The 13,797-nt window shown below is 53.8% G+C and overlaps 1 protein-coding gene across 1 annotated transcript in view; it reads right to left on the minus strand.

Annotated features, from left to right (window-relative positions):
• The window catches only part of CDH22 (cadherin 22), a 66,598-nt gene that overhangs the window by 31,984 nt on the left and 20,817 nt on the right, over window positions 1-13,797 (minus strand). The window contains exons 3-5 of the mRNA XM_028122059.2: window positions 13,446-13,565; window positions 5,409-5,576; window positions 1,682-1,875 (exon numbers count right to left, since the gene is read on the minus strand). Of these exons, the coding sequence (XP_027977860.1) occupies window positions 1,682-1,875; window positions 5,409-5,576; window positions 13,446-13,565 (482 nt within the window). The remainder of the gene's footprint in view (window positions 1-1,681; window positions 1,876-5,408; window positions 5,577-13,445; window positions 13,566-13,797) is intronic.

Here is a 13,797-nt window from a genome sequence, read left to right on the forward strand (position 1 = left end):
ACGCCTTATAGCAAAGGGAAATAGTGGTGGGGTTTGGGCGCCTCCGACGTGTCGGGGGAGCTATTTGGGTGGCAAGGGACCTTCCTCTGCCCTGTGCGTAGAGACCCCCTCTTTTCTTTCAGAACCTCCTGCCCCCACCTTCTCCAGCAGTAAACACGGCCACCTCCTTCCTCTGTCCTGTTGCCTGGGAAATCAGGATGCAGGGAGGCAGGCCGGAGCCGGGCCTATGAGTGAGCGATGGGCTCTGGAGCCAGGTCATCAATCAGGCGTGGGCTCTGTGCCCCGAGACACCTCAGGCGCCACTGCTGGAGCAGGTGGGGGGGGCGCTGAGACGGAGGAGGGGGTTAGGGGCAGCCTGCGGGTAAGAGCAAATGCAGAGGCTGGGCTTAGGGCCACTTAGGGCCACTCTGCTGCTCTGTGATGCTGGACCCCATCTGTGAAATGGGCTCATCTTCCAGAGGATAAATGGAACTCTGAAGACTGAAAGCCATATAATGCTTAAAAGGGTGGATTCTGGAGCCAGACTGCCTGGGCTCATAGCCCTAGTATGCTCTGCAAGATGCATGATCTTGGATGTGAATTGTTGCATTGCCACAGCCTCAGTTTCTCTTCCATAAAATGGGCCATAATAGTACCTCAGAGGGTTGTCGTAGGGATTGATTAATACATGAAAAGCAGTTGAAGGGTGCCTGGCACATAGTATACATTTATTATAAGTAATAGCTACTATATTTTAATCTTCTGGGGAGTAGCTGAAAAAACTGGGAGTCTTCTCTCTTTTCAAACCCTCCCGGCCAGGTAGAGACCAGTCATTATGTGCTTATTGAGTGAATGAAGGGCTGTAGACTGCAAATGTTTCTGTGGGTGGCAGAAGGCAAGGCCCAGGCTGATGGGAGCAGATTTAGGAGACAGATTCTGGCTGAATGGGAGGAGAAATAGCTGGACAATGGCAGGGAGTGAGCTTCCCAACCTGGAGGTGTACAAAGGCCTACCATCATTCTCAGGCCAGCACAGAGGATTAACCTCTTGTGGGAGAGCAGGGCTGGGGCGATGGTCTCAAAGGCCTGAGTAGCCCTGAGTTGCCAAGCCCACAACCAAGTTCTAGAAGATGGATTTGTGCTTTTCATTTGACCTCCATCCCCTTCCTAGGGACCCCTGAATTTGTTCTTTTAGCTTCTGGTTCCTGGGCTAGTCAGTAGGGGAGGAGGGCTGTTAGACTCAGGAAGGAAAGAGCTTGGAGTCACCAGACCTGGGTTCAAATCCTGACTCTGCCCCTTACAGGTGTGATCTTGGGTGAGCCCTTTTCTTTTTCTGTGCCGCTGTTTTCTCACTTGTAAAAATGGGCTTAACAATGGATGTCTCTTCAGAGGGAAGCATGAGGACTAAAAGAAACGATGAGTGTGAAGGGCATGGACTCAAAGGAGCACAGCACAGTGATTCTGAGCATGGATCCAAATCTGGTTTGAATCTGGGCTTTCACAACCAGCTGTGCGGCTTATCTTCTTTGTGCCTCATTTTCTCATTTGTAAAATGGGACTGATACCATCGCTGTTTCCCCCAGGTGGGTCCTGGGTCCCCAGAGAGACCCAATCCCTGGAGTGGAGTGGGGGGGCCACATGGCTGCTCTGAGGCCACCGCCCCCCATCCCGCCACCCTGGGTCTGCCCCCCCCCAAGCAGCACCTTCTGCACTACAATGATGGCCTCCTGAGTGTCGCTGTCCGTGGTGACCTTGAACACATGGCCGCCGCTGCCGCTCTCCTCCTTGAGGTGGTAAGTCATATCTGTGTTCTCGCCCACGTCTGAGTCCTCAGCCTTCACTCGTCCCACAGCCGTGCCGATGGGGGCCGACTCCTGAATGCTGAACTGGTACATTTCTGTAGGGGAGACGGCTGTGAACAGAGATGGGGGGCAGCCCCTACCCCAACTCCCACCAGCTTCAGGGGAGAGAAGAAGGGGGCCCAGATGGGCTCCCGGGAGGGCAGTGTTTGCAAGGGTCTCCCGAGCGGGCAGTGCAAAGAGGAGGGTCCTAATTCTGACCCTGGGTTGATTTGCTGACTGATAGGAAAAGTGCCTGCAATGTCTGGGGCTTCAGTTTCTCCTTCTGCCCATGAGGGGCGCAGAGGATCCCACTGATCAAGGCTCAGGCTCTGGAGTCAGTCCTGGCTGTGTAATTCTGATTCTTGGTTTCCTCATCTGTAGAATGGAAGTAGTGCCTGCCTTCCTAATGGCACTGTCACAATCCCTGTTAACTTAGACGAGGAGGCACGGAAAGCGCTTAGTACAGTGCCTAGCTTATGGTAGCTCTTCAATAAATGGAACAAATTATGGTAAAAGAGGGGGGCTTCATGCCCATTTCCTGTTGCTGTTGATGTTAATGACATGGATTCCTTCATTCCCATGTATTTATTAAGTACCTATGATGTCCCAGATGCAGTTTGGGGACTGGGGTTATAGCAACAAGCAGAGCAGACCCAAATCCCAGTTCTCACAGTGCTTTCCTCTCAACAGGCAGAGAAAGACACAAACAATCACATCAGGAAAACATGTGGTATATCAAATGGTGATAGGTGCTTTGGAGAAAAATAAAGTAAGGAAAGGGGCACGGGGAATGCCAGTGAGGGTGTGTGTGGAGTTTTAAATAGGGTAATCAAGAAAGGCCTCACTAGGAAGATGACATTTCTGCAAAAGTCTGAGGGAAGTGAGGGAGTAAGCCAAGCAGATTTGGGGGAAAGAGCATTCCAGACAGAGGGAACAGCAGGTGCAAAGGCCCTGACGCGGGTGCAATGCCCAGTATGTTTGAAGAATGGCAAGATGGCCTTTGTGGCTAGAGGGGAGAAGCAGAGCAGAAACGTGAGGGAATGAGGTCAGATGGGACACAAACGGTACCCTGCTCTCCTCCCAGAGTTGAGGTCAAGATGAGGGTGATTTGCTAAATGAGGGGCCAGTGCAGGTGAAGCAGGGTCTGTGGAGCTGAGGATGTGCCTCTTGGAGTCCCCAAGGTCTGGATACCCCTTGTGTGGAGCGGTGGCGTCTGAATCATTCTCACATGGCAGCCAGAGGGGCTGTTTCTAAAACACGCTGGCTGTGCCACTCTCCCGCTGGAATCCCTTCCGTAGCTCCCGGCTGCCCTGTGATGGAGCCCTACAGCCCTTTGGCCTGCCCTACAGGATGGTCATTGCCTGGCCACTGCCGACTTCTGCAGCCTCAGCCTCCCTCTCCCTGACCCCGGCTTCAGCCTGCCTGAGGTTCTTATAATTCCTCATCTCTAGGCATCCCCTCTCTTTATTCTCCTTTCTGCTGTGCCCTCCCCAATTCCTACAGTCTCACAGAATGTTCCCTCCTCCAGGGAGCCTCTTCAGACTGACCTCCAGGCTCTGGTCTTGTGCCCCAGGGCCACCAAGCTTATCCCATTGTAAGGTTTCCTGCCTTTCCCTATCAGTTTCTGCTTCTTCTCTCCCTGCTCTCTCCTCTCTCCTCTGTCCAGAGTGTGAGCTCCTGGAAGGCAGGAACCACATCTCTTATTCATCAGGCATTCTCCGAGCCTGGCAGAACACCAGACTGTCGCATAAATGAAATGTGTGAGTGACTAGGGAGTGAATGAATGAAAAGGAGCATGGGTCTACACTCACTGGGTTAACACAAATTAGAGTCTGACAATAGCAAGTGTTGGGGAGGCGGAGCTACAATGGACACGTGCATTTTTTTCATGGGGGGAACAGTTTGGCTTTGTTTAGTAAAGCTGAAGATAAGTATAGCCCATGAGCCAGCTATTCTGTTCCAGTGTGTAGATACACCAGAGAAATGCGTGCAAACCGGTACTTGGAGATGTTCCACAAGGTGCAACAATGTTCAGAGCAGTGTCCTTCATCATAGCCTCAAACTGGGAACAAACCAAATGTCCATCAACATAGAAGAGATAAATGATGGGACACTGTGCAGCAACGAAAATGAATACATGTGATTTCATAAACATAATTTTAAGAGAGAAAAAAAAGCAAGACACAAAGAGGTTATATGATATGATTCTGCTCATCTAAGGTTAAAAAACCAGGGGAAATTAAACTATAGTGTTAGGTGATGCATATGTAGGTAAACTGACTCTAAAGCAAGGAGGCAGCCATCAAAATAGCGGATCATGGTTATCTCTGGAAGTGGGGGTGCGGGGGGCAGCTAGCTTCAGGAAAGACACCTGGAGGCTTCTGGGGTCCAGGAGTGTGGTCTCTAGGAGGGTTTGCTTTATAATTAGTTGCCAAACTGGACATTTCTATTTAAACCCTTCCGTTTGTGTGCATATTTCACAATAAAGAAATGTTCAAAATAAAGAGGGGATGAATCAATGAACGAATAAACAAGAGTCTTCCTGGGGCCTGGGGTCCCTCTTCTCTGCTCTGCCCCACTGTTCCCTGCTCAGAACTGGCACAGAGCCTCGCACAACGGGGCAGAAGCCTGGGTGGCCCCCATCGCTCCACATGGCGCCTCAAAGCTCCCCCATCCATGTCGGGGGGCGGGGGGGGGCCCTGGCTACTGCGCCCGGCTTCCTGGCGATGCGAAGCCAGCTGACGGCTCTGCCCACCCCGCTCGGAGTCCGGGCTGAGGCACTAGGCCCCGATGACGGTGCGCTCTCAGCTAAGGGATTGGATTCCCTTATCTCGCGGGGGTCAGTCCCCTGTGGCGGGCCTAATGTGAGAGCAGCAGACCTCAAGTAATGACTCCCCGATAGGGATCAGCCCGGCTCCCTGCAGCATTTAGTCTCTGCCAGCTTCGGCGGCTTCCCCAGCGCATCTCTGGGCCCAAGGCTGGATGAGGGGCTGGCTGAGGGGGAGGTGGGGGACTTGGCCAGAGAACACCCCCACCCCCTGTCCCCTGTTGCGCCTGGAGAGGCAGAGAGTGGAAAGACCTAATTCAGAAGCGCGGCACCCTGCCCTCCAGGCTCATTGTGGGGACAGACCTGTCACTCCAGCCCCCCTCCCCGGCCCTTCCCTTTGCAAGCTTGGGTCAGTGGCAGATCACATGGAATAGGGAAGAGTGGGGTGTGTGCGGGGGCCAGTGAGGGACTGGAGTAGGTGGACAGATGGGGGCTCCTCCGCGGCAGGAAGCAAGGTGAGGGGTAGGAAGGTAACCATGTTACTTGGCTTGTGGGCAATCAGACAACTTTGAGGATTTCCTCAGCAGGAAGCATGATTGGAGGGGCACTGGGGGGAAATAGGTGCCTTGGATGGATAGACAGACAGAATCAAGCTCCTCTTTTGGTGGAAGCCTAAAGGGAAGCATGAGCTCGGTGGGCGGCTGGAAGGATGAACGAACACCCACAGTACCTGCCATGGAAGCCTGATGGGAGGGGTGCTGGGGGTCTACCAGGTGGATGCAGATGCATGCGGCCATCACCCTCTAGGAAGGCCTCACTTACTCTGCGGGAAACGGGGTGGGTTGTCATTGACATCGGTGACCACGATGGTGACGGTGGTGGAGCCGGAGAGGCCACCCAGCTGGCCTGCCATGTCTGTGGCCTGGATCACCACCTCGTAACGCTCCTGGCTCTCGCGGTCGAGGTCGGGCACGGCCGTCCGGATCACGCCTGCGGGTGAGTGAGAGTGAGGCCAGGGATGCCCTCGCCGAAGCTGCGAGCTGATACAGAGACCCCTCCACAGGCAGAAGCAGGGCTCAGGCAAATACAGGAGGGGAACATGAAGACACGGGTGTGGGGACAGTGCGGGTGCAGGCTCAGCGGCCACCACGCATGCTCACGCACACTCACCCACGTGCTCACGGATAACGCACACTCACACCTGCTCAGATCCACTCTTTCATCCCTCTGTCAGTGGCCCTCAGCAGAGTCAGGCATGGAACAGCAGCTTGCTGAGTGCTAATGTGGTGAACTGGACTCACACCCACACCCACACGTGTGCACACTCGCAGCTATGAACGCACACTCTTATTTTCCCACGCCCCTCTCCATGATGGAGTCGGCCCCCAGCCCCTGAGGTCCCTGTGCCCTGGCCCAGCCCTAGATTCTCCGTCCAGGCACCAGCTAATCACTGATCAGACAGCCCTTCGAGCTGTTGATGCAAGAGGGGCAGGGGCCGCAGGAATGGGGGTGACCACAAATTAATTCTGCCGAGCAGAAGACTGAGCTTGTCTCCCTGCCAGTGGGAGACCAAGGTGGAGGGGAGAGTCGATGAGGCGTTCACAGCCTCCCCCGCCACTCGCTCCAACCTGCCGAGTACCAGGTGGTGACAGGTGGTGCCCGGGGCCTGCATGCCAGGTGGAGTCATGCACCAGCAGCCCCATGATGCGCCCCATAAAACCCAATCTCCGACTCCTGATGTCCCCAAACAGCCCCCAGACTCCAATAAAGGTGCTAGAACGAGGGGAGAGGCTGCAGTGTGTGCGCTTATGTGTGTATTCGTATGTGTAGCTGGGGGAGCCGGAGGTAGGGCATCTAGGAAGTGGCCTTGCTTTTGTGGGATCACAGGGAGATACGGAAAATGTGTAGTCTATCTAATCAAGAGTCGTACAGACTCTCCATCGGTGGCCTCCGAGACCCCTCCCTGGGCTCCCTGCTGACCCCTCCTTTATGGAGAGTGGTCCTCCCAAGGATGGAGGAGTCTTGGAAACACATGAAATTGGGATAAATCCCAGATCTGCCATTTTTTTGATCATGTGATCTTGAGCAAATCCCTTCCTCTGAACCTGTTTCCTTATCTGGACAATGGGACAACTGCATACAGAGCAGGAATTACCAACCTTGGCACTACTGATGTTTGGGGTGGGATAACGCTACCCACCGGCTGCCAGTAGCAGTGCGCTCCCCACCGACCCCAGTTCTGGTCAGAACAGGCCCTCCTTGACCTGCCTCAACACTGGGACTGTGAGCGAGGCGCCCTTCTGGCGATGAGGCTAGGGCCCAGGCCTCCATTGGTCTGTCAGCTGAGGCTTTGCAGCCCTGGAGAGGGAACAGAGAGCAAGGGACACCTAAAGGGCTGGGACAGAGAGAAGGAGAGAGGTAAGTGGTCAAGCCAGAGGGAAATGCGCACTCAGGAGGGACAGTGAGACAGAGGAACAGAGCGCTGGAAACCTGGAGACAGATGAACAGGGAAAGAACAGAGGGGAGAAAGGAAGGCAGAGAACAATAGAGACTGAGTGAACTGCCCTTCTCGAAGACAGCAGGGAGGCCCAGGGTCGGGAAGCGGGGAAGAAAGATGGTGCAGGGAGGACAGGAGAGGGCAGACAGACAGACTGACGGTGGAGTGGCCAACCAGGCCAGAGACAAGGGCTCCCTGAGTGAACCAGTCGGAAGGGCAGGGAAGGGAGCCGACCAGTGGAGCCCGTACCGCGTGCTAAGCCGTGTGCACGCGCTTTGCACCCAGGACCTCACAGAATGCAGAGGTGGTGCTGGGATTTGCGGCCACGGTGCATCTGTGAGCCTGTGCACCAAAAAGTCCTGCGTGGGGCTTAGAGCAGGGCTCTGGATGAGGTCTACCCCTGCGGGTGAGGAGCCCTGCTCATGTGACTGCCTCCTTGCCGTCCTTGCCACTTCTAGCTCCAGAGGAAGTAGGGATACTAACCTCTTTTCACTTGGCAACTGGTCATGAAGCCTTCAAGACGATCAGGTGCCATCTCTGGGAGACCAGGAGGTGGGCACCCAGAGGCCATGCTGCCTCCGGACCTGGCCCTGGGCTCACACCCAGTGACAGGCTGGGATGCCTGCTCCCAATAAAGCACACCTGCTGATAGGCACACTCTTGGGTCACCCCCTCGGACACCGACCCTGGCCTTAGCCCCGCAACTTGCTTTGGCCAATGGGACATCAGCAAGCAGGACAAAAAGCAGAGGCTTGATAAGCCCTTGTGTCCTGGGGCCTGTCCTCTAGAAGCCCCGAGACCACCTTGCTGAGAAAAAGCCCCAGATGGAAGGCCACATGGAGGGAGGGGCCCAGGCACACCAGCTGTCCTAGCCGATCTGCCAGTGGACTGTCGCCACACGAGTGACCCCGGCGAAAAGAACTACGCAGCCAGCCCACAGGATTATGTCAATAAAAAACTGTTGCTGTTTTAAGTCACCGTGTTTGGGGGCAGTTTGTCACAGAGCAGTAGATATCTGATGGAGAGATCATGTTCTCCTGCCTGGGCTCGCTCATGCAGTCACATTTCACTAGAGGCTCAGCTGTCCAGAAGGCCCAGCGTGGCCTGGGGCATAGGTCTGGCGGGGGGCGGGGGGGGGTTCCTGGCTGTCAGCTAGAGCATCTCCGGGCTTCAGCTGGCTGGGCTCATTTCATTAGATGGTGGTCTTGGGAGAGAAGAGGGAAGGTGGCAAGGCCTCTTAAGGCCTAATCTGGGACTTGGCAGAACATCATTTCTGCTCCCAGATTCAAGACTCCACCTCTCTCTCTCTTTTTAAGTAGGTTCCATGCCCAACATTAGGCTCAAACCCATGACCTTGAGAGCAAGAGTCCCATGCTCTATCATCTCAGCCAGCCAGGCACCTCTCAAGACTTCACCTCTTGATAGGAGCAGTGGCAAAGTCACTTTACCTAGAGGGGTGGGAGGAATTGATGGCATATTCTGTTACCTGCTATGTTCTGCTCCCCACTCCACCTCCTGACGCTGGGACAAGCACCCTGGGGGCTGGTGCCTTTCTCCCGGCTCTGGGGTAAAATTCCCCAAATCGGCCCATGCAGTTGTCCTTGAAAACTTCTGGCTCTGCAAATCACTTCATTCACTCATTTATTAGATGCTTACTGAGAACATACTATGTGTAGGGGTCACAGAGTCAGATATGAGGCCGTACAGAAAGGAGGGACTTTGGGGTCAGACTGACTGGTTTAACTCTTCTTTCCACCATTTATTTACATGCTATCTGACCTTGGGCAAGTTTTTTGAGTGCCTCTGAGCCTGAGTTTCTTATTCTATAAAATGGGGCTACCCAGTTGGAAGGCTTTTAAGAGAACTAAATAAGACAAAGTTTCCAGCAGCAGTTTCCATCGCTTCCTCCCTTTCTGGAGGGAGATCAACTCAAAGGGCCCCCTCCTCTGGCACATTCTGGGGATGCCATGATGATCCCTCCCTCCCCAAGTCCTGGATTGGGTACCCGATCAATATGTTCCATGAGGGCAGAGATTCCTACCGGCCTTGTTCATCATTTTACCTATAGGGTCTGGCACATTGGGGGTGTTCAATAAACACCTGGACTGTCTGACCTACTGCCACAGACCCTCTGTCTCCCCATCTCACAGGCTGGGTGTCATTGTTTCTGGCTTCTCTGTTGGAACAAAAGCCCCACGGGGGCAGAAACCAGATCTAGTTTATCATCCTGATCCCAGGATCTGGCACTTAGAAGGTGCTCAGCAAAGGTTTGTTTCATTCATCCCAGGAAAACAGACATCTCTGGCCCAGTTGAGAATTTTCAGCAGATAACTTGGGAGTCTCTGAGAGCATCTTTCTAGTCTTGTGGGGGTGGTGGTGGGCGGGGGCTGAAAATTAGAACCTGGCCACTGCTCCCTGCAGCCTTGTCCTCACTCATCACCTCCAGTTCCAGCTGTTGTCCTCGCCACCCCCAAATTCTTCAGAAGGGGCCCTGGAGCCCAAGCGATGCCTCATTAGCCTGCAAATGCCATCCCTGTCGCCCCTGTGGGGGGGGGGGGGCTTGCTGGCAGGCCTGGCCTTTCAAACACACAAGTGAATTCCTCCTCTGGCACTCGGCCCCATGGAGCCCCGCCCCCTCCTCTCCCTCACACCTTCCTCTCAGGGCCCGTTCCGGCTCTGCTCCCTGCTATCGGCACAGCGAGAACAGACTGTACCTCACAGCAGCTGCTAAATATAGACCCGCATCAGCGGAATATTCCTGGCTGGGGAAATGGAGCTGGGGCTGGGAATGGCACCAGGGTGGCTCCTGCAGTGGGGCTGAAGGCAAGGGGAGGAAAAATCTGGTTCTTCCTGGGAGATGTCAGCAAAGACCCTCTCAGACTGAGAAAGTGGAGGACCCTAGAACAAGAACCTCATTTGCGCTGCTTCACCTGCCTTGCCTGGTGCCACTCGCTGGCCTCTTGCGAACCGTTCCTGCCCTCCCGGGGTCTCCACGGCCTCCTGCTTGCCACCCTCTTCCCGACTCCCTGCAGCGGGGGATGCTCCTTCTGAGAACCTGGCCGTCCTCCTCATTCTCTTGGAATTTGGCTCACCCCTGCCATCTCCCAGACTCAGTCCTGGCCCCTCCCTTATTTCAGTCACTTCCTCCCTTTCTGGAGGGAGATCAACTCAAAGGGCCCCCTCCTCCGGCTGAACGAATGAAGGCTTCAGTAGCAATAGCAGCCCCTTGGCTTGCCAGGAGGTACCAGGGATTGTGCCGAGCACTTCATACCTTCGCTCTTCCCTTGGCCTGCACACTCCTTCCTAGATACCGAGGGGCTCATACCTTCCCTTCATTCACGTCTCTGCCCAAGGTCACCTCCCCAGAAAGGCCCATCCTGGTTTCTTCATCGAAGTCTATCCCTTTACCCTGCTTTCTGTGTCTTCCTAGCACTCGTTGCTACTTGACGTTATGCTATGCATGGATAGGCTTATTTTCTGTATTCCCTACTTGAATTAAAGCTCCATAGGGTAGGGTCTTGGATTTGCCTCCTGCCATATGCTTAGAGCCTAGAACAGAGCCAGGCACATAGCAGGCACTCGCTAAGGAGTTGCTGAATGAAGGAAGGAACTCTCCCATTGGATGGTCACAAGAGTCACGTGAGATGGGAATTATTACCCTTCTTGTGCACATGGGAAACCAAAGCTTAGAGAGCCCCAGCTACTCAGAGAGCTCCGGCCCGTATTTCAGATGGCCTGCTAGATGTTCCAAATGTTTCTTTCCTCCTCCTCTCTCCTCTTAAACCCGCCGTGGTTAAAATGGAATGAATTAGCTCTGCGCCTGATTCCAGGGCACATTCACTAATTTTTCTGCTCCTAGTTTTTTAATCGACACTCCTCCTTCTGTTTCCCTAGATGGTGCCCCTTCCCATCCCAGGGCCCAAAGCTGGGAACCCCCAGATTCTTCCCTCAATCTAGTTCCCTACATTCACCCAGGTCCCCAAGGTTTGCCCTTGACAGGATCTCACTGTCATCCCCCGTTCTCCCTCCTCAGCATCTCAACTAACCCTTGCCACCAATCCTGTGTCATCTCTGGCTCCCTAGCTAGATGGAACAGGTTCAGGAGTCTGGGTGGGGGCCGGGGAAAGGCGCAGGCCTTGGTGTTTGTCCTTTGGGGCTCTGTGATGGGCACCCCAGGCTACCGAGTCTCCCTGAATTCAATGCCTGCCTCTGAGCCATGGTATAGAGGGCAGCCCGAGAGATCTTGTTAAAATGAAAACCTGAGCATGTCACTTCCCTGCCTAAAAGTCATCAATGAACCCAGAGTGTTGGTGAGGAGGAGGAGAAGCAGGCACCTTCCTGGGTGGCTCTCGGGAGTGTAATCTGGTACATTTCGGCATTATCTATCCAGATTCCAAATGCATGGGCTCTTTGACCCAGCTTTTCTGCTTCCTGAAAATTATCCTGCAGATATACTCACACAAGCACAAAATGATATATGTATGAGGTTATTCACTGTAGCATTGTTCGTTGTAGCAAAAGATTGGGAACAGCGTAAGTGTCCATCAATAGGGGACTGGTGAAATAAATTTTAGTGTATCCACAACAGCTGTTAAATAAAAGAATGAGGAAGCTCTTTATGTACTGATATACAATAATCTTCAAGATGTATTGTTAAGTGAAAAAGGCAAGCAGTGTGCATAGTGTGTGTTTATAGCTACCATTTGTGTAAAAAAATAAAACAAATACATGTACCTATTTTCTTGTACATGCATAGAATAGCTCTGGAAAGATACCCAAGAAAATTACATTGGTTGCCTTGGGGACCCAGACTGGGTGGCTGGGGGACTGGAAGGGGTAAAGAATTTCCACTAAATATCTGTTTGGATAAATTTTGAACCTTGAAATGTGTTATCTATTTTAAAAAACTTAATATTTTTCAAGTGAATGAGTCTAAGATCTCATAGGAGATATACACCAAGTGGCTACCTTTGGGGCTGCAATTAGGGGATGAGAGTGGGAAGCATCTTTCTCTCTCTCTTTCTTTCTTTCTTTCTTTCTTTCAACATTTCTTCAATGTTTGAATGTTTCCTAAAATGTATTACTTTTGCAAGGAGAAAAAAATGACAAAGATATTATGTGTAAGATAATACAATTACAACTGAGCTCATAACCTGGAATCCTCAATCCCCCACCCCAAAAAATCAAACACAAAAACAAAACCCCAAAACCCAGATCCATCACACACACACACACACACCATTACCCTTAGAATAATCCTTAGAATTACCCTTTACCCCCCCATTACCCTTAGAATAAAATCCAAGGTCTTAAACCTCGCTTCTACTGTGCCCAGTCGGGCCCCTGCCAACCAGCCCGCATTCCCAGCCTGCCTGCTTCCCCAGTCCTGAGTTACTTACAATTCCCCTCATGCCTCAGGCTGTTCTTTCCCTCCTGGTTTTGCCTGCACCATGCCCTCTGCCTGGAATGCCCGTCTCTGAATCCCAGTCTGGCCAACACCTTCTTATCCTTTGGAGATCAGCTTCTTCCACCTCCCAGAACCTTGCATACTGATTGCCCATGCATATGCCTGTTGCCCTGGCCCCCACCCGGGCTGTGAGCCCCATGACGGCATCTGATAAACATTCTGTGGTGTGAGGTCTCCCTGGCGCCCCGACCCATCGCAGGGACGGGGAGAACACTGCCCTTGGCAGCGGCAGCTACGCCCAGCTGTGCAACCTCAGTGAGGCACTTCACTCCTCTGAGCCTCAGTCTCCTGCTCTGCCCTCCCTGCCACTCTGGCCGGGCTCCTCAGAGACATAATCTGGTTCTAACCTCAGAGAAAGTGAATTGGGGACTGTGTCTGGTGGCGTTGGGGGAGGGAAAAGAAGTCAAGAAGCCATTCTTCCTTATCGGTCTCCATCCCTGTCTTTCCATCAGATCCTTAATAACTGCACTTTGAACAGAGCTTTCACAACTGCTGCAAAGGTGCCCTTCACCAGCTGACCCCTAAGGGCTGCAGACACGCTTGCTTTAGTTAAGCTCCAAAGACAAGAGGGCTGCTTAGTTGGGACCTCCAAAGTCCCTCAGGGCGCCCATGGTGGAGGCATCCTGCCTTTTTGTTTCTCTGCCAGTATTGCAGGGACCCCCACCCCTGCCCCATCCTTTTCTGTTCCTCAGCCCTTCCTTCTTTCTGCCTGGCCGCCCCTTCCTCTCTGCAACCCTGGTACAAGCTAGACACCTCCTGGTCCGGTCCTACCCTCAGCGCTGTCCTGTTAGAAGGCTGCTAGCGGACCTCCCCCGACCCTCTGGCCCCACGCCTCCGTGCCCCTCCCTCGGTCCTGCCCTGGCCCCGCCCCCTCCGGCCTGGCCCCGCCCCTCACCGGTCTTGGGGTCCACCGTGAAGTGATGCTCGCCATCCAGCACGCTGTACACCAGCCGAGCGCTGCTGCCGTACGCGGGGTCATCCGCATCCGAGGCCATCACCTGCATCACCGACGTGCCTGGGCCCGGGGGACCAAGCGAGACAGGGGTCACCTGGGGCCGCTGCGCTTGTCCTCCCCACCCCAGGGAAGCTGGGGGAGGAGATCCAAGCTAAAGATCATGGAAACTAGTCCCCTTACAGTCCCCATCCCCACACCGACTCCCAACCCGCTTCCTGATCTGGGGCCTTCCCGTGGCACAAGCGTGATCATGGAGTCAGATCTGAGTTCAAATCTCCCTTTGGTGGCTCCC

This window comes from Eumetopias jubatus, unplaced genomic scaffold (genome assembly GCF_037043125.1).
Source record: "Eumetopias jubatus isolate StellerSeaLion01/CBP00866 unplaced genomic scaffold, mEumJub1_p1.0 scaffold_9, whole genome shotgun sequence".
In the NCBI taxonomy this organism is placed as follows: Eukaryota; Metazoa; Chordata; class Mammalia; order Carnivora; family Otariidae; genus Eumetopias; species Eumetopias jubatus.